Source organism: Myodes glareolus, chromosome 27 (assembly GCF_982192425.1).
Source record: "Myodes glareolus chromosome 27, mMyoGla1.1, whole genome shotgun sequence".
Taxonomy (NCBI): domain Eukaryota; kingdom Metazoa; phylum Chordata; class Mammalia; order Rodentia; family Cricetidae; genus Myodes; species Myodes glareolus.
In genome coordinates, this window is record NC_142052.1 from 32328611 (window position 1) to 32356164 (window position 27554).

General features: G+C 41.7%; 2 protein-coding genes across 4 annotated transcripts; both read right to left on the bottom strand.

Annotated features, from left to right (window-relative positions):
* Tex30 (testis expressed 30) lies at positions 1-9326 on the bottom strand. Its single transcript, XM_085684258.2, has 6 exons — positions 9278-9326; positions 5441-5528; positions 4801-5031; positions 2043-2094; positions 1224-1429; positions 1-451 (listed from the first exon to the last, which is right to left on the bottom strand). Exons 2-6 carry the CDS (start codon positions 5453-5455, stop codon positions 278-280), a joined length of 678 nt encoding a protein of 225 aa, XP_085540384.1. The 5' UTR covers positions 5456-5528; positions 9278-9326; the 3' UTR covers positions 1-277.
* On the bottom strand, positions 5458-27285 carry Poglut2 (protein O-glucosyltransferase 2). Of its 3 annotated transcripts, none has more exons than XM_048455996.3 (11): positions 27140-27285; positions 26230-26674; positions 24964-25169; positions 22081-22286; positions 21830-21907; positions 19361-19533; positions 19003-19240; positions 17111-17320; positions 16455-16544; positions 14324-14431; positions 13396-13626 (listed from the first exon to the last, which is right to left on the bottom strand). In XM_048455996.3, exons 2-11 carry the CDS (start codon positions 26409-26411, stop codon positions 13609-13611), a joined length of 1509 nt encoding a protein of 502 aa, XP_048311953.1. In that variant the 5' UTR covers positions 26412-26674; positions 27140-27285; the 3' UTR covers positions 13396-13608. The 3 variants fall into 3 exon arrangements, with proteins under 3 accessions (XP_085540382.1, XP_048311953.1, XP_048311955.1); XM_048455998.3 differs by lacking the exon at positions 27140-27285 and adding an exon at positions 27069-27085; XM_085684256.2 differs by lacking the exons at positions 13396-13626; positions 27140-27285 and adding an exon at positions 5458-5514 and having other exon boundaries at positions 26230-27052.
* Positions 27286-27554: the final 269 nt, after the last annotated feature.

Below are 27554 nucleotides of genomic sequence, written 5' to 3' on the forward strand. Positions count from 1 at the left end.
TTTTAACAAAATGCAAATGTTTAATTTTTCAAAACTTAACTATACTAATGAAAATAAATTATAGACAACCTTCAATATTTGTACATTATCTTCATATAACTATAACAGTGCTTTCAAAAGACATCTTGTAAAGGACATTTCCACAATACCATGTTTCAAAAATAGGGCAACATTAAAGAACATTAGTCTGAAATATATCTCACAATGCTGAGAGGTATACTGTTCTTTATCAAATTAACCATACTTTTATTCAAAATAACATGGCTTTTAATGACAATTATTTCTTGTCCATTTCAGTGATTTCTTGGATCCAAAACAAGATCTGTGTATTTATTTCTTTGAAAACATCATTTGTTGACCGTCCTTTCACTGCCATGGAATGATTTGCCTTCTCAATCCAGTGGATTTTACTGGGAGCTTGCATTTTCTGTGCCACTTTTTCCAACAAGTTCTAAAGAGGAAAGAGAAAAAGATTACCTTTCCTTCATCTATACCGGACGGGCACTCCCTCCAGAGGACTCACTAAATACCTGCTCTACATGCAGTATTTAGAGACAATGCAGTATATAACGAAGTATCTACAGCAGTGTCAATCCACTTCTCTCAAACAGTCCTATAACAGAATACACCAAGCATTTGTTGACAAGGAAAACTTTTAGGCAGATTAGAGCTATTCAAATTGTTTTCCCAAAAATCTTTTTCCCAAAGAAAATTGTGTGTTCTGGAAAACAGCAGTTCATAATACTTAGCTAATATTCACTAATATATGAATTCTGCTAACGCTTACTTGAGAGACAATAACGATCTGCCACAAAGCTGAAATGATAAACTAATTGTATACCCTGGTATCTCCCAAGTCATAACAATCAGATATTATTAATCCTTCAAATAAGGATGAAATCTATTTACCAAATCCCTTTCTAGGGAGATCCATTTTATTAGTATGCTTTTATTTTTATGTGCTACAAAGCTACAGGATAACAAAGACACACAACTAAATTAGACATAAGCATTTTTTATCTTGTTTCTGACAGGGTGGATGTAGCCCCAGCTGACCTGGAACTCCCTATATTCAAGGCTGGTCTTGAACTAACAGATCCACCAGCCTCTGTCTCCTGAGTTTGGGATTAAAGGTGTGAGTCACCATGTCCAAAAGCTGAATGTGGCAGGTAATAATCTTGCCTCTAATAGTTTACTCATACAAATACGGAGTTCCAATTCACCTTTTCACACATTTCATCTGCTGAGCCTGACACAAACAGTACAGGATCCTTTATACGAAAGAGATCTTCGTCCCTGAGTTTCTGCTGCTGCTTTGGATGGTGCAGTGGGTAAGAAATACAAATGAGACCTCGAACAAAATCATCAGTGTCGTCTGGCTCAGTGTGACACATTACAGAAGCAGCTGCTCTTGAGCCCATCGAACGACCTAAAACCAATTACGTTCAATTAGAAAGATAAATATTTACATACAATAGTAGCGATGGTATGGTAAAATTAGCTTTGCTGTTCTTCATTCTTACAGAGAAAAAAAATCACAACTCAAAAGAGCAGCAAGCAACAAATTCCAATGGTTTTAATGGAATCTTATAGCTTTATGAAAAGCTAAAAATTAATCTAGCTTACCCCAAATTTTAAAAAGAAACAATTATTTTTCTCAATACTTAAAAGGGTGAAGAAACTCTCAATGAATCATTTGCAAGAGTAATAAAATATAATGAATAAGAGAATCTTATTTTATATTTATTTATATTTTAACACATAAATGCCTTAAGCATATAAAGCTTAATAAAGTATCAAGGTTATGTATTAAAACAAAATAATTTGTTTTGAACACAGGGTTTCTCTGTTTAACAGTCCTAGCTGTCTTGGAACTTGCTCTGTAGATCAGCCTGGCCCCAAAATCACAGAGATTGCTTGCCTCTGCTTCAAGTGTGGGGACTGAAGGTGTGCGCCATCACCCAGCTAAAATAAATTAATTCTTAAATTAACCTCCTGCTAACAGTCTTAATATTTATAATGAAGTTATTGCTAAAGCTTACCTCCAAGAAAAACACCAGCAAGTTTGTATTCCCCTGAGGTCTTTAGGTAATTCTAGGTAAAGGAAAAAAATTATCAGTTCCTTTCATATCATACTCCACTGGATAGTCTTGTCACTACTGATATATACAAAAATTTATGCAAAGATATAATTTAGCGGAGATACAGTTCTTTCCTCTTCTGACCATGTGTTCACTATTAATCCTTATGTCAGCTAATATGTTAGGGAAAAATAAATTTACCTTCATAAAAATATTCAAGCAGTAAACTATTGGGACACAGTCCAAGAATGGAGCTATGTGAGAATTCTGAGTGCTTGTGAGAAAACTCAAAACGAGTACTGTGACCTAAGTTTCTTCAAATCAGAATTGTTCTTGGACTGTTTTCATGGGTCTCCCAGGTGCAGCAGATAGGAGTGAGTTTACTTCAGCTGTTGTTATTCACATGCCTCTATTGAAATACATATTTTTGCAACATGTCTTGTTCTTGTGATTGAACATTTTACTCACGTGATTCGACTTTTCTTAACACGCAAAATATAAATCATCTGATGCTCTAAACAAAGTTGGTTATTGTATAAGGCTTTTGTCTGTCTAAATTTAATGGCTTTCTCCCAGATCTCACCACCTCCATAGTGGTAAACAAGTGGCAGCCGAACAGGGAAGGACCTGAAGTCAGCCATGAGAGAGTAAAATGGGGCAGAAACTAGGGAAGACTTTGCTGTATGCCAAATTGTGCATCATTTCTTAAAGAAATAATGACCGCAAGTATTAAAATCACAACTACTTGATTGCTTGCAAGTTGGTTATGATTATAATCCTGGTTTTCAGAAGAAGGAAAACCATGAAGTAGTATGGGATAAAGTCTAAAATAATATTATAAAGGCATTTAACAAGGAGTAAAAGATTCTTGTTTAATTTGGGGTCACATGGGCATTGATTTCAACTGTTATTAGAATACTTAAGATATTAATCATGATAAAGAAATGAATAATTCCTTGAGTGAATATAAACTGAATAGTTAGACCTTAAAATTGATAGAGGCAAAGAAGGAAGTTTTCCCTGTGCAGTAAAAATAAATAAATAAATAAATAAATAAATAAATAAATAAAATAAAAAATAGAAATGGTGACACCTATGCCAGGAATTGTTGCCTCAGCGCCCTTACTGGAGCCTCCTTTAAACACTTATCCTCCATTGTATGAAAAACGACCTTGAAGTATGGGGTGAGGAATATGGTAACTGATTTAATCTTGAAGTATCTCTATTTTTTGTGAGAATTTAGGAGATCCTATGAAAAAGCTAACTTTACAACCCAGGCAAGCTAGAGTATGGGTGGAAAAAGTAATACCTCTACTGACTTCTCCCTGGCCTCATGAGCTGTCGATTGGTACTTCCTGTGCCAATTTCAGCAAAATCAAAATTCTTACCTAATTACACACTAACTAATCTATTTAAAACTCTAGAAGGAAAGACGGCATTGGACAGTCCTCACACATAATTTCCAGAGGCAAAGGAAGAACCTACAGCTATTTGAATCTAGACTAAAAAAGCATTTATGTATCAAGTGGATTCTTTCACTGCCTTCAAACTTATTTTCCCCACTAAATTGTCTCCTATAGCTATTATAGCACAAGAGGATAATCCTTTGGATTATTTGCACCATAAGGGCTATAAAATATTTACCTATTTTTCCAGTTCAATTAGTAAATAAAGGCAGGACTCAATGTCAACAATTAATCATATGGGTCTCTTTCCAAGCTATTCTTCAGAATTTCCTGATCAATGATACTGTAACTAATAGTACTGGCCAGCTTGAATCTCTGTTGTTGGTGGCAGAAAATTCCAATGTTCCTACCATTCTGTTATAATCTGTTTGTTTACAGGATACTTAACAATTTATAAATTTATGAATCAAATGACAATTAGATTTACCTAAAACATCTCAAATCAAAACCACTCTGGATATTCTATTAAAAAATAAAAATGGGGAGAAGTTGGAACATAGTCCAAGAATGGAGTCAAATGAGAATTCTGAGTGCTTGTGAGAAAACGCCAAGAAAATACGATTAGATTCTTGTAACCTCAGTTTCTCCAAAACACAAAATTGTTTCTGGAATGGGTTTTTATGCTCCTCCCAGGTGTACTGGCTAGGGGGGAGTTTACGTCAGCTGTTATTTATATGCCGCTATAAGGAAAAACATACTTTTGCCATATGCGGTTTGTCCTTGTAACCAAACACCTTACTCATGCAATTCTTAACTCTCAGAGTATAAGTTGTCTGAAACTCTAAATAAAGTTAGCAACTGCATGAGACTTTAGTCTCCCAAGTACGTGTCTCCAACTAGAGTGGTAAACAGTAAACTTGATAAAGAATTATATTTTAAAAGCTAGTAGAAGTTTCAAATTTGATGAAAATACTAGCATAGAATGGTGGTATATTTGTATATGCCTAATAGTACAGTAGGTTTAATAATCTAGATTGGCATAACTATATTCTAAGGTCACATTATCCCAGTGAGAAAATTCTATGTAGCTTCTTTGGCAGCAGCACGAAAGAACAGCGACGATGTGAGCCTTCATCTCAATGAAAGCAAACTGATGACAAAAAGAGAAACATAAACACTAAATAGCCTATGTGCACTGCCACGTTTCTAAGGAAATTAGAAATTATTTTTATCCAAAATTAGATAACAAAGTACCTTAAATTTATGAAGAATTTTAGGCAGAACCTTGTTACAAGTAAATATATTTTTCTTACCAAAACTGCTTTATATGCCTTAATTCTATGTACAATATTAAGGCCTTTGCAAGTAAATCTTAGGCAAAAAAACCCATGAGATGCAAGATGGGATGCCAGTGACATCAAATGAGGAAGATTCATATCTCCTGATGCTCCATGTGTAAGAATTATTCCATATGCTATGTTCTTGTTAGGTACCAAACAAACGGCATCCAGTAATTTATTTCCAAAAGGTATTTTTAATTTAACCTAAAATTCAAGAGAATAAAAGGATCAAATTATTTCCTTGACTATTTAGACAACTGAATAAATACATGTATTTGTTTTGTAAGACTCATGGCCTCCAAACAAGTCATGATATTTATAGTATTTAAGAAGTGTTTACTGTTAGGTGCTTTAAGTGCTATGCATCAACTCTTGTAAGCATTCCTTATAATTCTACAAACAAGAAAAGTACTATTGCTACTTCCAAGATAAGGCACAACAGATTAAGTAACTTGCTCAAGATTACACAGTTTTTACTCCCCAAGTCTAATTCTGTACTGCCTCTCACCAGCAAACTGAAAATAAGACTATTACGCAGAACTGATGATTAACCCATTTCCCCATCTCCCCAAAAGTTTAATCTTAAGATACAGAACACATGATACTATCTTACCTCCGTATGACTCATTTTCACTGTTGAATAATAAACACAAAGTGCATTACATCCAAGAAGCAAATGACATCTCCCTGAAAAGAAGATTCTGTTGTGAAAGGTGAGTTGTCAGACATGGAAATGACCCCAAAACTATGAATGAGCACATTCAAAAGCTGAAATAAACACAACCAGAAACTAGTTTTCTATAAACTGGTATCTATATTTATTACTTACTCTTGTATCACTTTCAAGATTTTTATGGGTACTCAAAACTAATTACAGGAGCTGGTATAAGATAAAGCAAATGGGATACTTTGATGCAGAGGCCTTAAAATAGTTCATTCCAAATAGGATGCTGTACCTTTACAAAAATATTTCTGAAATATATTTATAAGAATATATATTTATAAGAATCTTCATTCTTGCTGGGCGGTGGTGACGCACGCCTTTAATCCCAGAACTACAGAGGCAGAGGCAGGTGGATCTCTGTGAGTTCGAGGCCAGCCTGGTCTACAAGAGCTAGTTCCAGGACATCGGAGAAACCCTGTCTCAAAAAAACAAAAAGAATCTTCATTCTTACTCCAACTTAATTTCTATATCTCTACTAAATAATTTTCTTCATCATTCCTTTTTCCATATAATCTCGACCATTTTTAATTTAATTTCCCTGCAGCTATGAAATCATTTTCATCATTTCATTCCCCCCTTTCCACAGAAGTATGTAACCATAGTCTTTGTCATGTGATCCTACTGGCTCAGGGTTTGGTTACTGGAACATTTCAAAGTGCCACTTCTGAGTTGAGCTATGGCAAATCCCTAGAAATTTAGCACTGAATCTCACCCTGAACCATAGAGAAAAACTATCCCAGGAAGTTCTTCATTTTCAGCAAAAATTCCATAATGAAGACAGTTTGAGCAATTCTGAAGTCAAATTAAAGCCTGGAAATCAGTCTAAATCACAACTGATCTGAAGAACCATTATGTACAAATGGGTGTAAGCAACTATAGTTTTTGTGACTGTTGTTCAGTATCCATTCCTTTGCATTTTAAGAGAGCTTTCATTTTTTTGGCGTATCATTTTGCACCAGAATTTCCATTATCATCCATAGGCCTTCACTGGCATTTGTTTATTAACTAGGTACACAGTAATATGGCTCAAAGCTCAAAAGACACCAAGAATATTGACTCATTCCACTTTTGCCTTGCACTCAGAACTCCTCTCAAGGAAACCGGTATTACTTGCTTCTTGTGACTCTTTCTAGGTGATATTATACTTACAGGCATATCTACTTATAGGTATATTTGTAAGAAAATATCACAGGAGAGGAAATGCTACATCAAATCTGTTCATAATTTTAAAAAATTACTTTTCATTTTAATAATAGGCAGCACATACATTTATCAACCTTTTGTGTTGTATGTATGTGCAAGCGCACATATATGTGTGCCTGCATGTGTCAGCCAGAAGTAAACATCAGGTGTCTTCCTCTACTACTCTTATTTATTAAGATAAGGTCTCTCATTGAATTTGGAGCTCATCAATTTGTGTAAGCTGGTTGGCTAGCCAATAAGCTTTAGTTACTATGGGTTCATCCAGCTTAGGCCTGGTTTCTAAATGGATGCTGGGGATCAAACAACAATATTCCCAGCTTTTACAACTGGTATTTTATCAGTCAAAACATCTCCCAAGCTCCCAGTATAAAATTTAAAAACATAAAAATGTAAATAGTGAGGTCTCTTTGCATTTAATTTACTATTAAATTCCTTACTATTTGCCAGGAGCAACCATTAACTGGTGTGTGTGTGTGTGTGTGTGTGTGTGTGTGTGTTTCCTCCTTGTCTTGTTCATCCCAGCCCCACTGTCTTGGGTCTGGAAGTTATTAATCTGGGAACTAAAGTTTTGGAAGTTGAAAGAGAAGTAGATAAAGAAATTATGGCTTTGCCCCTCATTTTCATAAATATATCTTTACAAATACCTGTCTTGGATTCTCTAGTTAAAAAAATTCTTTTTTGTTTTGTTTTTTGAGACAGGGTTTCTCTGTGTAAACAGCTCTGGCTGTCCTGGAACTAGCTTGGTAAGCTTCGCTGGTCTCAAACTCACAAAAGATCCATTTGCCTCTGCTTCCCAAGTGCTGGGATTAAAGGCCTGCACCACCACCCACTCCCCCCCCCAAACAAAACAAAACAAAACAAACACAAAAAAGCAAAACAAGGGGGCTGGAGAGATGGCTCAATGGTTAAAAGCAGTGGTTGTTCTTTCAGAGGACCTGGGTTCAATTCCCAGCACCCACATGGCAACTCACAACTGCCTGTAACACCAGTTCCAGGGAACCCAACACCCATGGCAAAAACACCAATGCACATAAAATAAGATAAATTAAAAAAAAAAAACAAAACAAGACAAAAAAACCCAAACCCTTATTTTTGTCAAAATAAGCCTCCTTCCTGTCTTCTAATCATGAGGGACATAAGCACTCAAGAGTGTGAAAGGGAAAAAGGAATCTAAATATACCACTACTCCTTAAAAAGATTTAACCTAACACTTCCTAAGTCTTCCACCTCTACCCACTTCCAACTCTATCTAGTGCTGCCAGTTTCTGTGTGTTCTGAACGTTATGATTTATTCAGACTAGCTTACTAGTCTGCTCACTGCTGGTTTAGCCTCTGCTTCTTAGAGTTCATTATTCAACTGCTCTATTTCCCAAAGTTTCTATCCCAGTGTCCAAAAAAAGGAGGGGGAGCCAGGTTGGGTGGGTATGCCTATAATCTCAGTACTTGGAAAAAATAAAATCACTGCAAATCTGAGACCAGTCTGAGCAAGAACCTGTCTCAAAAAACCAAACACAAAACAAAATCAAAAAAGAAAACAAACATCCTTCCCTGTAATTTCGATGAGATTTCAGAAAGCAGTAAAATTAGATGCAGGTTTTCAAATTACCATCAACCTAGAAGGCTCTTCCAGATTAACCTGGGGTTTTGTTTTTAAGGACAAACTCTGAGCTCCTCCGGAGTTCATGATGAACTTGTTCTTCACGACTGTTGCACACGGTTGTTCTAGCCTGCTTCAGTAACCCTGAAAACGTCCCGAGGGTAACAGCTCAAAGCAAGTGATAGTGTCGATTTTATCTCTAGCATTTTTTTTTTCTGGAAGGCTAAGGGAGGACTGAAGCCTGGCTCCGCCTCAACGTCCACAGCCAGCAGATGGAGAAAACAGCACCAACCCGGTAGATGCTAGGTGACAACCGAATGCTGAGACTTAAATGCGGTTGACGGGGTACCGGTTCCAAACGTCGTTGATCAGCAGCGGGGGAAGAGTTTGGGGGGGAGGGGCTCCTTATACTCAGCGGCAGTGTTTTCTGGTCCTACCTTCCACTCAGTCGTCAAAACGCCAGGGCCACCTGACTTCCAGTTTTAAAAAAAAAAAAAAGTATTGTCCGTTAAGTCTGCAGCGAATACGTCGGCTGTCACCGGTCGAACAAAACTGAGAGTCTTACCGGGGGTCGACAAAAAAGAAAAAAAAATCCAAACCCGAGGTCAGGGGTCGACGGGAATCGTCGTTGATTCGCTCAACGGACGTGAAGCCCCGGGCCGGACAGGCGTCCTCCCGCGGGAGCCCTTCACGTCTGGCGGGAGGCTCGGCTCCGGTCACCCGCGACAGCCCACGGACGGACGAGTCTCCGCGGCCCGGCCCCCCGCCTGCCCGCCGCCGTACCCACCCCGTGTCCGCCCTCCCGGGGCTGCTGCCCGACGGTGGCCGGCTTCCTCCGACGCCTCGGGCGGCCCCCGACAGCTCCCGAGGAGCGGCCCGCCCGGCGCGGCCCCGCTGCCCCCGCTTCCCGCCGCCGCCGCGCTTACCAGCGAACGCACGAGACACCGCCGACCGCCAACCGCCCTCACTCTCTTCGGGGAGCGAACTAACACGCTCGAAGCGACCGCCTCGCCACCTCCCCCGTCAGCGCGGCCCAGTCCTGCGCACGCGCACGCAGGCTCCGCCCTCCCCGGCTCGTGGGACGCGCGCGCGGCACGCCGGGAAGGAGAGTTTTCTCCTCGCCGGAGCTCGACCCCGCCTCCCGCGGGCGGGGATATGGGAGCGGGAGTCCGGGCGCTGGTGCAGCCGAGCAGCGCGGGAAAGCCGCTCGGGTCACCGCCTCAGCTTCTTCCGGTCCGTTCATCCCTTCGTTGGACGTGGTGTCAGCTCTGACTAGCCCTTTCCCCTCGCCCCGCCGTGGATTTCTTATCCTCTTGGCTTTCAGGCGCGTCCAGCCCGCTGCCGCATGCGCACAGGACAGCTTATGCCTGCGACCCCAGACAAAATAGTGCACTTAAAACATATTTCCTAATTAATTTGTTGTTGTTGTTATTATTACTGCGACTTTCTGTCCTTTTGACAACTTTACTGCGTGGTTCCATGTGAGCTTTGTAGATGGGAAAGTCAAAACAGTGTCAAAAGATTGGATGCTTCTCACCTGTGCCAGGCTAGGCTCAGGCTCCCCCACTAACACCGACTGCCTAAACTACTGGTCACCCGAAGGCTGTGTCGCTGCCACCTTAGAGCCCGTCAAAGCAGCTGGATGATCCTAAGGAGCTAGGACTCATCCACCCAGACCCTCCCCACTTCCCTCTTCAGAGACACCCTAACTTGTTCCAGCTCATCACATTGCACCTTTTACTTAGGTCTTCACTCACATCTTTTTCTGTCTTTTTTTTGTTCCAGTTTAAACTTCCTTAATGAAGAAACGGTAGTTAGTGCGCTCTTTCTCTCTCTCTCTCTGTGTGTGTGTGTTTGTGTGTGTGTGTTTGTGTATTTGACTGAAACTCCAGGTATAGAATAATGACTGGCAAATGTTTCCTGAATGAATGAATGAATCCCCCTCAGGCACAGTGATTTTTAGTACCTAAATTAATACCAACTTCGAGAATAAGACCACTACCACAATTTGAGGCCAGCTTGATTTTTATTAGGGTCCACCCAAAAGCTGGCCAGTGAGTAGTTTTACAGAGGGGAGACATTGGGGCAATAAGGAAATTAAAAAAAAAAAAGAAAAAAAAAACCTTTAAAAAAACATCATGTGATCACCATGTGATTAGGAGGGATCAGCGAGGGTAAGGGTCAGGTATTCTCAAAAACCATATCAAGGTCATGGGGTGGAGAAGGTCAGGTTCCAGGAACAGAGCTACTCAACTCTCACAGTAAAAAGAAACTTATTTTTTAAAAAATACAGCATAATGGCTCCTGCCTTTAAAATGGAGTCAGACAGGTTCCTCACCGGCCCTCTTTCCTGGCACAGTACATAGTAAGAAGCAATTGGCTGAAAGCTACTTAGCACAAGTGCTTTCTCACATTAGAGTCTTAATACTTTCAGTTAACACTTGCTTATTGTCTGCTAATCTCTCTTCCTTCCTTCCCTCCATCCATCCCTTTCCCTCCTGTCCCTCCAGGCTCTCTCCTCACTTCTTTGGATTGTGGGGCATGGAACCCCAGGCTTTGTCCATGCAGACATGCTACCACGAAGCTACATTGCTAGTTCATGTCTGCTATTCTAGCTGTGCTCAATTTGTTTTATGTGTCTGCCCTGGGTTTCAGTTAAAAGCACACAGTTTGGTGATTTCCGGTAACTATACAGCCATTTTCAACCGTCCATCAAGTTCTAAGCACACATCATCATTTCTAGAAGAAACTTGCCCCACCCCTTTCCTACCTTGAACACCAGAGAACCCCTAACATGTGTGTATAGACTTACCTTTTCTGGATGTAAAGGTCATGTAAATGGAGTCATGGAATGAGAGCTTTGATCTGTCATCTTGCATGTAGCATGTGCAAGGGTACGCTGCTTCTTCCTACCAACTTATCACTGAAGCCCATGCAACAGCTGTATGGATCGATTTCCCAGCCCATGGACATGTGGGGTATTGTGAACCCTATTGCTGCAGTGTTCAGAGGCTGCAGAGCTGTGTTGAGAGAAGCAGAGCAAGACTTTAAGATGTCAGGCTGCAGGCTAGAAGATGGAAGGAGGGTTCCCAAGGCAAGAAATGTTAGGAAGGCAGCATTAGGAGAAAAAAGGCAACTGACCCACCCCTTAAACATTAGCCCAGGGAAACTGATCTCAGACTGCGACTTCCAGAATTGTAACAAGACCTATACATTGTTTTAGACGACTAAGTGTGTGATAGTTTTTTTTTCCTCTTTACAGAATAGGAAACTAATATAAAAACCTTTATTTATGGACCAAAATTTGAATTCTGCATCTACTGGAATATATATTTTCTTGAAATTATTCTTATCTTAGAAGCTTTACCAACATGGGCAGTGGGCCAGATTTGCTCTGTGGGGAGTTTAAAATGTTCTAAGTCAAAGCCAGGCATGGTGGTCCACTCCTTTAATCCCAGCACTCAGGGGGCAGAAGCAGGTAGATCTCTATGAGTTTGAAGGCATTTTGCTATACATAGTGAGTTCCAAGCCAACCATGATTACCTACTAAGACCATGTCTTAAAAAAAAAGAAAAGAAAAAGAAAAAAATTAAAGCAAATTAAATAACCACATGGTATAAAATTCTCAAGAAGTAAAAAAATTAGAAAAAAAATTGAATGTCTAAATCAATTACCATACCAATTAATTTAGCATGACCAAAGAAATAATGATCATGGCTTTTTACACTGCTTCAAAATGAAAATGCTATTACTGTAATTCATGAAAAATGAATGCAACAAAAACCCAGAAAAATAAAATATGAACAGTTCCAATAGATACCTGAAAAAAACAATTGTATTTAAAGTTCTTCTGGTTGATGAACTTTAATAAATTAGTAAATTTTTAATTTTTTAGCAGTGGCTTATCATAATTTATAGCAATAGTCAATCTCCAATTAGCATAGCAGACTCCTACTCATTCCTGTGATACCACTTTTAGCCACAACCCATATTTAATTATTTTATTGATTTTAAGTTTCCATTCTTTTTCAAGAAGAGACAGAAACTATTCCCTGATCTATCTTTGGAACTTAATACACGATCTGAAGACATATTAGGTGCTCCATAAACATGCATTGTGAGAATTCACATTAGTGATGGTTAACTTGGTCGGGCCATTCCCTAGCATTAGGTCAAACATTCTGGATATTCTGCCAGTGCAGTTTTCATTGATATTAACATTTAAATCAGTAGACTTGGAGATTGACTGTTATGATGTGGGTGGGACTTGTCTAATTGGAGGAGAAACATGCGTGGTGGGACTAAAGGCTTGTACCAGCACACCTGGCTCCCCACTACTACTTTAATTGCATTTGAAAGTAATTATTCCTTTACCCATTTAAATCTGTTGCCCCTTCCAGGTTCAGGGAAGTCTGTCAGACCCTAAAATGAATGGTTTCTGTACTTGAGATGCTTAAGGTCTAGGGTGGAAGGGAGAGTTTACAGGCGACTGCTGCAAAGGATGGTGACGGGGCGGGGCATTTCTGGAATGAGCTGGACAAAGAAGAACGGATCCTGGCTTCCCAATGCAAATACCAGGACAGGAAGGAAACAAGCATTGGGCGGACAGTGACAGGATTCATGTTGGTTGGTGGTTAGCAAATCTGACTACAGCTGAGGCCGAGGCCGGATAAAGGCAGTTCTTGCATGTTTTATTGCGGTGAGGTTTGGCTGTGACTGAATGAATACTCATTCCAAGATGAAGCAGCTCAAAAGAGACAGAGTTGTCAGTATTTTAAGAAAGAGTCACATGTCTTCCATGCCATCCTGACATGTCAGGCTGGCTTGAAACTCACTATGTAGCTCAAACTGGTCTTGAACTCATGGCGGTCCTCCTACCTCAGTCTCGGGAGTGCTGAAACTACAGGCATTAGCTACCACAATTAGGTGGGTTCTGTTCTGTTTTTGGAGGTCTGTTTGATTCAGAGCCAGCAGTCAGCAGGCCAGAATCAAGGACCCAGACTTTCCTTCTTCTACTCATAGTTAATAATTGGTACAAAATAGGTCCTTAAAATAAAGGTGGTTTTATTATAAAAATTTAAAAATGTTTTGTAAAAGACAGTCATGGGAATACTGCATTAAGGAGAAACACTCTGAGAACGCAAACAGTCACTGATAGATTTGACACTGTTTTTGGACGAATACTTAAAAATAATCTTCTTTACAGTTAAGAAGTGTCTTCGGAGCACCATCATTTGAATGGAAGATATGTTGCATATCAGAGTTCATCTTTGGTCTGTAATTAAGAAGAAAGATTTAAGAGTCACTAAGAAATCTTAGAATCAAGAATACTCAAAGCAGACAATTGAGAAAATAAAAAAACCAAGTTTTCTTTTAGGTGTCCTAAGGACTCAGGACTATTTCTGGAGGACCAGAATCACCCACCAGGTATAAAATCACACTCGGCTTCATGGGAGTAAGTGATGGAGGTAGGGGTCTGTGCCCCCACTACACCTGTGTTACAGATACTGCGTGTGAAGAGACACACACATAGACAGAGAACGATTCAAACTTCCAATAGTTGGGGGAAGATAATGATCTGGTACCAATTCTATCTCAATCACGTAAGAAATAAAAAGGAAATGAAATTGCCTCATCTCATGCAGAGGCAAAAAGAAACTTTGTAACACTGAGTTCGCTTCATTACTGGCTTTAGTGACCCTTACAGCACAGACAGGAATTAGCATAGATGGTGTGCCACCGAGGGGCCAGTTGAGTTAGTGGCGAATCATTTCTCAAAATAGACACACAAAACTGCAAAGAACCAGAATTCCTACTCATAGACTGCCATGGTGTACAGAGTTCCACCAGGCTGACCATAAGCTACCAAAAGTTTAGCTAGCACTCAGAATTTTTGCATTTTTCACAGGCAGTGAGCAATCACACAGACTGGTTCTTTCACGCCACTGGAGACAGAAGATTAGTCTTGTTACCTTTCTCCTATGGCACGTGCAAGGAAAGAGGTCATCCTCAGACTGCGGCTCTACCCGCTTCATACCCTCTCGGATTTGTGGCTTGTTCACTTGTAAATTGGCATAGCCCTGTGAAACAGCAATGAAAAGGCATTCCTTAAGCAGGCCTTCAAGAATATTCCCCGAAGGAGACACACAGGAACTTACAAGTAAAGCATTCCTTTAATGCATATGTACTTAACTGTTACCTACAGTGTCCTCCAAATCTATCCTAAATGCCCAATACAGAGTTCCTGATTGTGCTGTGAACACTGGCTACCCATTCCAAATATACCCCTTATTAGACAACTCTGTGAGTGTTTGTGTGTGTGTGTGTGTGTGTGTGTGTGTGTGTAATGTGGAGGCCAAAGGAGAACATCAAATGTCTCTCTTAGTCTCTCTCCACATTATTTTTAGAGGCAGGGAGGGTCACTGAACCTGGAGCTCACTGATGGACTAGATTGGCTAGCTACGAGCCTCTTCTTGTCTCTGTTTCCCAATGCTGGGAATACAGATAAGTTCTGCCACAAATAGACCCTCACAGGGCTGCTGGGAGCTATCCTTCAGCCCTATCTCGTTTTGTAGTTTTTGAAACAGGATATCACCACAGTTGGCTTACTAATATGTAGCTCACACTGGTATCAAACTTGCAGCAAGCCTCTGTCTTCATCTCCTGAGTGCTAGGATTACAGGTGTGTACCACTACGTCTAGCATAGCCACATATAAAAAAACCACTGCTTTGTTTTTAATTATGCGTCTGAGTGTGAGTATGTGCAGGAGTACTGGTGCCAACAGAGGCCAAGGGGTCAGGTGTCCTGAAGCTAAGAGTTACAGGCTGCTACGAGCTGTCCGACATGGGTGATGGGAACTGAACTCAGGTTCTCAGCAAGAACAGTATGTGCTCGTAACTGCTGAGCCATCTCTCCAGCCCGAAATCACAAATTTATATGGCTAAATATTTCTTTGTAACTACCTTCTGCTTTAAGTGAGGATCACGCTGCACAGAAGCCTCCCTAGAAGGAGAACACAGTCCGCTTCTTCCTTCCCCACCAAGGCTGCCCAAGTCTGAGTCATCATCTTTCTTGATTACATTCCTACTCTGCAATGGGTACTGTGCTAGGCACGGATGCCACACATTAGCTAAATAAATGACACAGCCCAATGGATCTGTAGATGTTCAGGTTGTAGCCCCCTAGTCTAGCTCACTGGTTTTAATCTCTCTGAATCCCTTGACTACCCTCTAGGGAAGGTTATAAAATAGACCAGTACAAACCAGAGACAGACCATCTTGCCTCTATAGCAGAGCCTAAGATACAGTGTTCGATATTTGTACTTCTGAGATAAGAACCTTAATTCAGCTCCACTATTATTGTTTACTTCTGCATTCTTTTTAAAGATAAGCCTCTTAAATCATCAGGTTTGTTGGAATAACAATTCGTAAATTCTTGGTCCATGAAAATAATTTTCAAGAAAAGGTATGTTATTTGGAGCCATGAGGCTGAATACACTTTGCACTTTGTTTAATTAAGACTTTTTCATAGTTTTACTGCTTGATTATCTACAGTACCCAGTATTGCCAAGCAGTTCCCCACACAAGTAGTAAAGAGGTTCGACCCTGCCTAACTCCCAAATTAGACGAGCCTGAGATTGTTGGAGGGAGTACGGTCATAGACCCCTTGAACTCTCAACTCTCCCATAGGCCTTTCCTGCTCAAATTTGGACTTGCTTTCCATACATGCAGCCCCACCCCCAAGCCTAGGCCCTGAGGCCTAATATCAAAGCTTTTCACTTGGTGTTATTACATTCTTAGTATTCAACATTTTTATTTTCCCTTATAGTATCTGGAACTGAACCCAATTCCTCACACATAATAAATGTGTGCTTTATAGTTAAGCTACACTCCAAGCCTCAGATACTTATTGCTTAGTATTTGAGTCTAATTCTTACTAAAGTGGCACATGTATGCCTTTATATTAATATGCTTTTAGAAAATTTTACATGAACTATTGCTTGACTATAATACATCTAACATATCTAGTCACAAGCAATGTGAAAAGTGTGTGTGTGTGTGAGTGTGTATGTATGTGTGTGTGTTTGAGTGAAAATACAAACCTGGAAAAGTTTGAAGTAATAACAGAATATATCATCACCCATTAGATTATTTCTTGCAAACTCTTGTCCTGCTTTTGCTATCTTCTTTGCCTACGGGAAGGAAAAGAACACCCTTTAATGAAGCTTACTCCTTCTCTTGCAGACATATGCAAACAGACCTTCAGACTACACAGTAAGAGGAGACAGAAAACTTATCTTTGGGAGTAGCCTTAAGTGGCAAAGGCGCATTTCACAGTGTACGTTTGTTCAACCCAGAGAGGTTTGCAAGATTGGAAGTTCAAGTTGCCATGTGGAAAGTCTTAGAGATAAGCCTCCCTTGGTAAGAGGCGCTAGACCCAATCAAAGTAACGATAACTTATCAAGTACAGAGTTGCATGTTCCCTCTCCCTTCGGAGATACTTAGCCTCAAGCATAGTAGTTACTGACATCTATGGCCAGACATGCGCAGCTTATGCCAGAGTTCAGCGGAACGGTCCGCTAATCTAAAGTGTTGTGGTTACATTCCCCTTGAGGGGAGCTGCGGACTACCCTTGGTCAGGCAGCATCCCATGTAGAGATAAAAGCTGCATCTAGACATCAAACTTCAGGCATGTTTCCAACCCTCCTGTGCTGCGGTTCTGCAAGGAGGAGCAAGCCTGCTAAGAGAATGACTTTACCTCTGCATCATGATCTTTTGCCCACTTAAGCTTCTCCAGCAGGTCGCTCAGGTTGCTTTTGACCGGAATGTAGTGCTTCCAAGGCTGCAGTTCATTGTAAAAGTGTTCATAGTAGATGGAGTCCTGCTTTAGAACCACGCTGTCGCCTACCAGGAGGTAGGGCAAGCGGTACGCTGCCACAGTACCGTCGATATTTATTTGATACTTGTGCTGCAAAGCAAGAGAGTGTAAGAGACTTCACTCTGTTCCCATTTCTACTTTTCTCTTCCCCATCCTATGCAGCACTTTGCCATCCTCAGACAGACTTTCCCCTTAACATTTAATGAGTGTTTTTATCATATACCATGTTGACCTAGAGCGAAAGGTTTATTTGATGTGGGCCCAAATTTCCCAAACACGCTACATATCTATGTAGCTTTGGAGCCTGTCCTGGAACTAGCTCTTATAAACCAGGCTGGCCTCGAACTCACAGAGATCTGCCTGCCTCTGCCTCCCGAGTGCTGGGATTAAAGGCGTGCGCCACCACCGCCCAGCTATAACACAGCTACAGATCTAACACTGAAGCAGCTAGCAAATTAATAATATGGACGTCCTGAGGCTACACCATAAGGAAAGGTAGTGGTGTGGCTTTGCTGATTAACTTTGTTGATTAACACGTGCATCTATGACAGCATGTTCTGTGCCACATCAACAATATTTTTAGAATCTGTCAGGGCTACACATATATAGTGACTTAATAAGTTGTGAATTCAGAACATCTATGACTAATACTATGCGCAGAACTATGTAAATCAACAGCCCTAGATGTGGAAAATTCACCAGGCAAGAATAAAACCAAGCGATGAAATTCTGCCTTTAGGGCTGGGAGAAGGCTCAGGCTGTAAAGTGCTCGTCTTGAAAGCAATGAGGCCCGGAGGAGGACGAGCACCTCTGGACAACAGCTGGGATGGTGGTGCACGCTTGTAATGCCAGTGCTAGGGAGGAGGAGACAGGTGGGTCGCTGGAGCCTGCAGGCCTGCCAGTCTATCTTCCTCGACATGCTCCAGGCCTAGTAAGAAACCCTGTGTAAAAACTCAGGGTGTATAGCTGCTGACATTCAAGACTGTTTTGGCACTGACACACACAGGTACACGCATGTAACAATGAACACAGAAACAGGCATGAACACACACACTCCACATCTTCTGAGAAGGGATGCCTAATCATTTCTTTTTTGTTACACTTAAAAAATCGTTTCAATGTACATAGGTGAAAAACACCAGCGTATGAATTAATAGCACCCTCAGGTCTATCTGCTGACATAGAACCCATCAAATGAATGTCCAGCATCCACAAAGCAGAAGAGCTCACCAGTCTCTTGTTTTCTCCTACTTTTTGGTTGAATCTAAAGAACCTAAGAAACCAACTATGGGGCCTGAGAGTGGGGCGGTACCCACCGTTTGAAAAGAAGCTACCAGAAAGAGGGTTACTCCCTGGGAAACACGGGGAATCTACACCCAAGGCACAGAAAATCATCTGCCATCCCCCGAAGGTCCAGAACATGTGGATGGGTTTTACCTTGTTACCTGTCTTATATCTTCTTGTGATGCTGTGATTTGGGGGAGAAGAGTTTCCAAAGTGACTTGCATACACTTGACCAAACATGCATTTATCTTAAGGGCTAGCTGGGAAACAATATAGCTTTTTGCAGGCTCTAAATTCCATTAATGCTTATTCAGCATCAACGCTATGTGGTGAACCCAGACTCAGGCCACCTTCCCACGTCTCGGTACTCAGTGAGTTTTGTGATACTTCCTCATCCCCTGGAACTTGTAGACTTTAGTTCCCTTCCCCAAAGTGCTATTTATACATAAATTGGAAAGCAGAAAGGAATCCCACAGATGATGTCATACCTTGAAGAAATCAAAAAATGAAATGTGTTTCACAATGGGCCCATACAGGCTCTCATCATGCTTAAAGAAGAAGAAATTGGTGAAAGCAGCATCGATGAGCTCTGGGTGTTTCCTGCTAAGTTTTACCAGCTCTAGTCTCTCTTTGCGGCTGTCACGGCCTCTCCAGACAGCTGTGGAGTTCTTCCTTTCCCAGGGAGGCCCTGTGTTAGCTTGTACCGACATCATGTCCAGACTTACTCTAAAAGACAGGAAGCGGAACATGTCTTCCTCCCAAACTGTCAATTCATGCAATCAGACAGAAAAGGACTCCCTAAAGCGAGCAAACCAAGGCCCGGGGTCAACCCTGACCATGTCTCACCGGCCCATGGTTTCGAGGACAGAGTCAGTCAGGTCGTAGGTGGGCATCACAATATCCCTGGAGTCTGTGGAGCCACACCAAGAAAAGATCGGCTGGATGTTCGGATTTGATTTCTTTTTTTCCAAAGGCCAGTCCCCCAGGTTGACAAAAAACTCCACATCTGGCATTCTCACCTGGGGGTGGGGAGGACAAGAGCTTATTCACAGTATCTGTCTGGCACACGCTCACACACTCATCGGTTAACAACAGAAGCTGGAACTCGGAATGGTGGTGCTTCTCTGTAATCCTCGCAGTTGTGAGATAGAGGCGGCCGGGGGAACATGAACTGGAGGCCAGAGTGCTATATAGTTAATGCGAGGCCAGTCTGGGTTACATAATGAGCTCAGGGCCAGCCCGGGCAAGACACTGCCTCAAAAAGTGGAGTAAGGAAAGTACAAAGGCATTTACTGTGTGTACATATAAGCACATGATGTACATATACGAAAATGTCACAATGAAACCCATTAGTCGGTATGTTGATTTAACAGAATTAGTCACTGTACAACTAAAAGGCCAATCTTTCCAACGGTAGGCAGGGATAATGACTTCAGATTAAATGGCCAGAAACTGTTCAGAATATGGTCACGTGGATAAGTAGCCTCAGTTTGCTTTCTGTGGTGTCCAAGTTGGCCAGTAGACTTACTATAAAACCAAGAAGCTGGCAAAGTTAATTTTTCTATTGTTCCAATACTGCCAAGAGGCTCTAATGAGATGAGAGGGAGAGAGAAAGAGAGAGAGAAAGAGAGAGAGAGTGAGAGAGAGTGAGAGAGAGAGAAGAGAGTAGAGAGAGGGAGGGAGAGTTGCTGGGAACCACAACACTTAAGGTTAAGACATTTTCTTTCCACGTTGCATTCATTGCTACAGATTGACTGACTTACCCCCACAAGACATGCTTAAGCCCTAAACCCCAATGTCTTCAAGTGACCTTATTTGGAAATCAGACATTGTTGATTTAATTAGTTCAGATGAGGCTACACAAGAATATGTGTGTGTGTGTGTGTGTGTGTGTGTGTGTGTGGCTATTGTGGAGGCCCAAAGAGGCCAAAGGTCAGAGAGTTTGGGACTTGTTTCAAGGTCATTCAGGGTTATTGTGCTTCTAACTCAAACAAAGGTCCCACCTAGTAGAGGCTCAGCGAGTTCTGCTCTCTCAAGACTGTTGTCAACAGGTGTGACTACTTGCCAGACCTCCTGTTCCTGAAGTAGGAAAGTAGTAGGAAAGCCTACCTAAAATAAAAGTCTAAGGATCCAACTAAGTTCTAGTTCCCGTAATGGAAATCACTTGGGAATCCACCCAGGGAGTGGTTTGCCTATAGTGTTTGGTCTAGTGCATGGGCATGGTGAACATGGCCCTTAACTATCAATTTGTATGTTAATGCAGTCCTTTGTTTTACTTCTACCTTTTGGGATCAGGAGCATATTAACCAGTTGGAAATTAAATACGGGTGAATTTTCTGTACTCACTGAAAAATTCCCTCCCAATCCTATCCTGATGGTAGGAGAATTTTCTTTCTATGTGTTGCTTTCATTGGTTAATTAATAAAGAAACTGCTTGGCCTGATAGGACAGCAGCTTAGATAGGTGGAGTAGACAGAACAGGATGCTGGGAGAAAGAAGCAGAGTCAGGCAGATGTCATGGAGTCAGCTGCCAGGTCAGACATGCTGAATCTTTCCCGGTAAGCCACCACCTCTTGGTGCTACACAGATTATTAGAAATGGGTTAATCAAGATGCGAGAATTAGCCAATAAGAGGCTAGAACTAACGGGCCAGGCAGTGTTTAAATGAATACAATTTGTGTGTTGTTATTTCGGGTGTAAAGCTAGCCGTGTGGGAGCTGGGCGGGACGAAAAGCAGGCCTGCTTGCCCTATCACTACACTGTCCTATATATTTCTACGTTTTATTATTTTCATTCGTGTCTTCATATTCTTTACTATATTTCTAGATTCCCATTCTTCCACTCTGGAGAAAGGTATTTTTGTCGAGGCTGGCCCCCCCAACAGAGTGTTAAACCAATAAGATTGGCATCTTTGGGAGAGGAGAAGGAAGGGGATGGGAGGAGACGCAGAGACTCAGATTCTTGAGGGCAGAAAGCCATGTGACAAGAGGCAGAGAAAGGACGACCAAGAACAGAAAATCACTGGAAGCTGGGAGGAGCCGAGAAGGACTGTCTGAGTCTTAGGAGTATGACCCTTCAACACTTTGATTTCAGACTCGTGGCCTCAGAAATTATCCTCTGCTGTTTTAAGCTACTGTAGCAGCCCTTAATTACTAACATACGTTCCAGGAAAAATAAAACACAGAACTTTAGGATAGCAAAATAGAAGGCACCAGAATAGAACACCCCTAATATTGATGTCAATGATGTCTGAAAAATTAAAGTGTAAAATATAGAATGACATTGTTTATCATAATGCAGAGAAGACCTACTAACCTTTCTAGTCAATGAAAGCAGTATGGCATCCATGAAAATCCTAAAGCCAACATGCTCACCATGAGTCTTGATATAAACCTAGAAGAGAATTTGACATTTACTATGTGAGTGTAATAGCTGTAGCAGATGTTGAAGAAAAGACTTGTGAAAAGATGCACATAGGATGATGCTTAACAAAAGTAGCCATGTGTAATCAGATGCTCAAAACATACAGAGTCGGGAAAACCAAGCAAACTTTGATCATCCTGTACCTTATTGTCCTTTAAGGTATAGTGACATAGGCTCTGCCTCTGTCCAAATCGTTTTGGGATTTCTGCTGCAATCTTTTCGGGATCAACAGTAGGGAAATGCGCCAGGTCTTTCTGAATCTGGGTGATGTTTTCTGGACAGTTCATCTCCCGTAGCCAGGCTGCACTGTCTTCCAAAGGGCAGTCACAGTTCTCATGATAAACTGGCCCTATTCATGTACAAACAACACAGTGGTGAACATTTCACTCAGCAACTGAATCATAGTAAACGCGGATGTAATGATCTGTCCTGTCCCTTTAAGAGACAAGCCCCGCCCACGTCCCCATCCACTGAGGCAGGCAGATCTTCCTTCCTGCTTGCAGCCTTTCCTGTCTCTTATAGAGGCATCTTCTGTCTCTCCCTTCTCCCCACTTTCCCCCTTTCAAATCTCTCCCTCTCTCTATCTCCCTACCTTCCTCTCTCTCTTCTCCCCATCCCCCTTTCCCCTCCATAACCCACTAAATAAATATTCAACCTCACTCCACATGGCGTGCCTATCTATCTGTCTCTTGCTTCCTGGCCTTTGGAGACATGCGGCGTGGTCTCCTGGCATGCCCATCCATCTGTCTCTCCTTGTTGGACTGGCTGCCCCATTGATGTCTCTCACCCACCACACGGCTCCCTGCCTGGAACTTGCTGCCCCTTGTGGCCCACTGCAGCCACTTGGGGAAACTGCACCCCCCCCCCCTGCCTGGGACTGGCTGTTCTGGGGACTGCAGCCCTCTGCCTGCCAACTAGGGGACCTGCAGCACTTTACTTTTACCATAACAACATACTCCATGAACTTCTGTCTGTCTTCTATCCTATCAGCTTGTCGCGGCTCTCCTTTCTCTATTTTTCTACTCTGGCCTGCTTTGCACAGGAGCAAATCAAGCCAATGGGTCATAATTCATGCTCTATGTAGATATAATTCCTTACTCTATAATTCCTACACCTAAGAATAATCGTGGGGCTGGAGAAATGACTTAGCAATTTAAAGAGTGCTTGCTGCTCTGGTAGAGGACCTATGTGAAGTTCCTAGAAACCACAACCACCTCTAACTTCAGGCCTAGGGCATCCGATACCACTCTGGTCTCTGGGATACCAACATACCCCCATTATGGACATAAATACATTTTTTTTTAATAATAACCAAATAATGGCAAAAGAATGAGGAATCTGTGTTCTAAAGGACAGTACTGAAATAAATTACTATTTTACTGGCTTTTTATACAAATAAGTTTTTAGGGTGTCTACAGTACTTTTCTCAAGGGGAAAACCACTGCTAGTAACGGCGGAAGTAAACAAAGGACTCCTACCCCCTCTTTTGTTTTTCAGAGATAAAGAAATATAAAGAGGTGAAGATAATCCTATAAATATATGGTCTCATTAATATCACAATGATTAATTATATATTTATAAAATAAATGTATAAGGAAATGGTAACATAAAATCTGAATTGGCACTATGCTATTCCTTTCTGAAATCCTCAAATTCCATCCTGATCTAGGCAATAGGTGACAATGGAATTTATACACACTTTAATGCTTCGCAGATTGGACTGGACCATGGAGTCCCAGTGGAATGTAAGAGAAAACTTTAGACAGTTAAAAAAAAATCTTCAATTTTCTTGCGGCTCCATCTTTCCAAAAATGGAAAATGAGAAAGTTCTCTTCTGGTCTTATGAGAGAAAACAGCAGAGAATTTCTCTATAACAGTGGGCTGGCAATGACAACCAAACCAAAGATCAATCCCTTTTGCTGCTTCAAGCCACCTCGCTGGCCTCAAACTCACAGAGGTACTTGCCTCTGTACTCCTCAGGGACCTGGTATTAAAGGCTGGTGCCACTACACCTGGCGATTTTAGTGATGGTTATCAGTTATTCTTCATCCATCCATTCATTCATTTAAGAATTATCTATGACAAGTATCTAACGTAATTACTTTTTATTTACTTATTTTTCCATTTTTATTATATGTAGAGGTGTACATATACATGTTTGCACGTATATCCTGTAGGGCCTTTGGAGGCGAGAAGAGGGTATCAGACCCCTGTCCTGAAGTTACAGGCATGAGCTGCCATTATGTAGGCTGGGAACCAAACCCAGGTCCTTTGCAAAAGCAGTCAGTGTTCTTAACCACTGAGCCACCTTTTCAGCCCTGGTGATTCTTTTTTATAGCTAAGATTTGCACATACATGCACATGAAATAAATAAAGTCTGAAGTGGTACAGCATAGAAGAGAGAATGGTTTCAATGGTAAGTATGGTTTTCTGAGATTTTTGTGTCAATTTCATATATCCATATACACATCGATTTTCACATATATATATATATATATATATATATGTATGCTATATTTCTTATTGTAAGCTGTGTTCCAAAGATTTACAAAATCTTGTTGTACATTACGCATTCGAAACCTCTCTAATGGCAAAACACTGATTATTACAAAGTATGTGTCTATGGATGCAGGTGCCTTTGGACAGATACCCTCTTCCCTGAAGCTAGAATTCCAGGTGGCCGTAAGCCACCTACATGGCCGCTGGGACCCAAACTCTGCTCCTTAGCAAGAGCAGCGTGTGATCCCCACTGTGGAGTCTTCCTTCCAATCTTCTAACTTGATTATTCTCACTGATGTGTCTTTAGGGAGTAACTTCTCTAGGAATGTTTCTTGGTCTTCAGTGAATTAGACTCAATGTCTCCCTTTTGGCAGGCCTCCTAATTTAGCTTTCAATTAAAGAAACATCTAGGGTTTTCTTTTAGTGAAAAAAGTATGCTAAGTTTTTTTTTTTGAAGGAATTCTTCTTGATGGCATGACATGTATTTCTGTGTTCAACTCCTATCATAAAATTTCATTTCAAAATACCTCTTAAAACATAAGGAGACTTGGCCACATGCTGACCGTGGTGCTTAACCTCTATCTTCAGACTTCTGTAGCTTGCATACATTCTGTATCTCACTATGAAGGACCCATCTTTTCGATCTAAAACTTGGACGCCCACTCTAGTAAATTGCTCATCAGGTGCTGAGATTTTAACCTGGAACACCTTTTCACCTGGCGAAGATGTGAACCTGTGATGGGAAGAGAGATGAGACAGGAGGGCGATTTTAAGAGCAAATACACGCAATTTATTCTCTTCACGTTATAAAGGATGTACATTCCGCTACATCCTTCTTCTAAGATACCGTCGCTTGCTTCTCTCTTAGGCTTTTAGTACCAGAACCAGTATGATGGATCAAACACGAGAAAAGAAGATAATAATAACAGAAAATACTTCAACTAGACAGTTGCCAGGGGATACATTAAAACTATCAATCTATTTAGCAAACAAATAAAAAATATTTATTTATATCAGCCTGCTCATCACATCTGGTAATTTATCTTTTGTTAAATGGTTACTTCAAGGATGACCTTATTTTGAAGAATTGCTCTTAATGCCTCAAAAAAAAAAAATCAGTATTCTTGGGGCTGGAGAGATAACTCAGTGGCTAAGAGTACTTAGTGTCATATAAATCATATAAAGGACTTAGTCCGGTCCCGTGGTCCACAAGGCTCACAACTACAGGCAGTTCCAGCTCAAGGAGATTCATGCCCCCTCCCGCTTTCTCCAGCTCCTGGCCTCATGTGTGGGTATAAACCCCAACTCAAATTCACATAATTAAAATACTAGTATTAATGAAAGTCTAATAAATACATTAGTACTCCAATTATATTTAGTTACGGGAAAAGTCAAAATAATTGGTCTATCATAGTAGCAACACAATCCCTGTATTTGGGATGTATTTAGTTTTTAGTATTTAGTTTTCCCAATTGTACTATCTTTCTTAACAGTTTGTGGGAAAACACTTAAAAATAAGGGAGATTTGTTTAGCCTCGAGTCTCATCTAAACAGCTAAAAAAAAAGCTGTTACTATAGCAATATTGTTAATACTATATTGAATATATATTTCGGAATTATGTTCAAAGTTATAACCAGATGTACACAGTACTAAAAATTTCTGGAATGTAAACTGTCTGGAGAAAAGTTGAGGCAGATAAAAATGACGGGTAAAAACAAAAACAAAGAGCAACAAGAACCCTGTAATTTTAAACTGCGATCTCAAAGAGTTGAGGAGCCATTTATCCACTTACTGGTCTCCTGAGGTATCCACTGCCCGAATGTAGAAATAGCGGGCTGGAAGGACCACGTCTGCTTTTAGCCCGGGTCCCCATATTTCGCTCTTCTCTGGGCTCAGTCTCCTCTCTCCGCCGGTCTGGGCAAGTGCTGGCACAGTCCCCAGGAAAAGGCAGGAAAGCAGCGAAATGCTGAACATTTACAAGACCGACTGTCAGAAGATCCACGGATAAATGCAAACGTGCTAAGTGGACGGAGCTAGCCTGGGTAGGTAGGGGCACGGTGGCCAGTCCTAGCTGCAGCCAAAGAAGCAGCAGGTCCCTGAAGTGTTGCTTGATGTGCGGGGTTGGAGCGCGGGTCTCCACTGTGCCCGAGAATGTCACACCCCAAGCGCTGGCATGTCCAGGAGAAAAACTCCACTCGTTCTGCTGAACCGGGTAAGAACCGCAGAATCCTCTTTCTCTGGACAATGACAAACTTGTGTTACTCCTACCACTAGAGCATCATTTTGGGGACGAATCCGTCGCAGGTTCCAGCCAAGGTGGGAGGCGAAGGATTGGCCTGCGCGGCGGCCCGGCTTAGTAAGGTCTTCTGCTAGTGGATGAGTGGGTCAAAGTGGACACGCGTCCCGGGCCCTCGGCTTCCTGGGATATGTAGTCCACCATAGGACTAGCGGAAATCCCGCCAGGGGGTCCACCCCCCTTCCCCCAACACTGTTTTTCCCACCTCCTTTTAAAATTTCGGATCACCGCTTTCCGGGAACCCTTAAATACTATAGTTGCGCAACACGGGACTGGCACGTCTGGACTCAGCTAAGATTTCCCAACAGAAATTTTGCCCACCGTACCCACCGCACCTGCAAATGGCAGGTATTTAATAAATGATGAAAGGAAGGCAGGTGTTTTCAAATGATATCCAACCACCCACCCGGCTCCAAGGTCCTGGCGCTGTCCCTGTGCGTTGGAATAGGACCAAAGACTCCCGGCCTAGGGTGGGAGGCGCGGCGATGCAGATCTGTTGTTGCCTTCCAACACCGGAGTTCCTCGAGCCAACAGAGGCATTCCCCAGTGGTGGGCCGGGCCCTGGGACTGGTCAGCGGTGCGCTCCGCCTCTCCGCAGCGCCGCCATTGCCTGGTTGCCGCCCCTCCGTGGAAGGATCTGGGCCGAGCTGTATCTCTAAGGAGGGGGAGGTTCAAGGGATAGAAATCACTGAAACAAAGCTCGGCTTTCGGGTGCATTCGTGGGTACCTGTTTACCCTCGGCAAGAGCGGGTTTCCACGATGCACTAAGGGTCTCGGGCACCCGGCCTGCAGTGGCCATCCTCTTTCCATGCACACCCGCA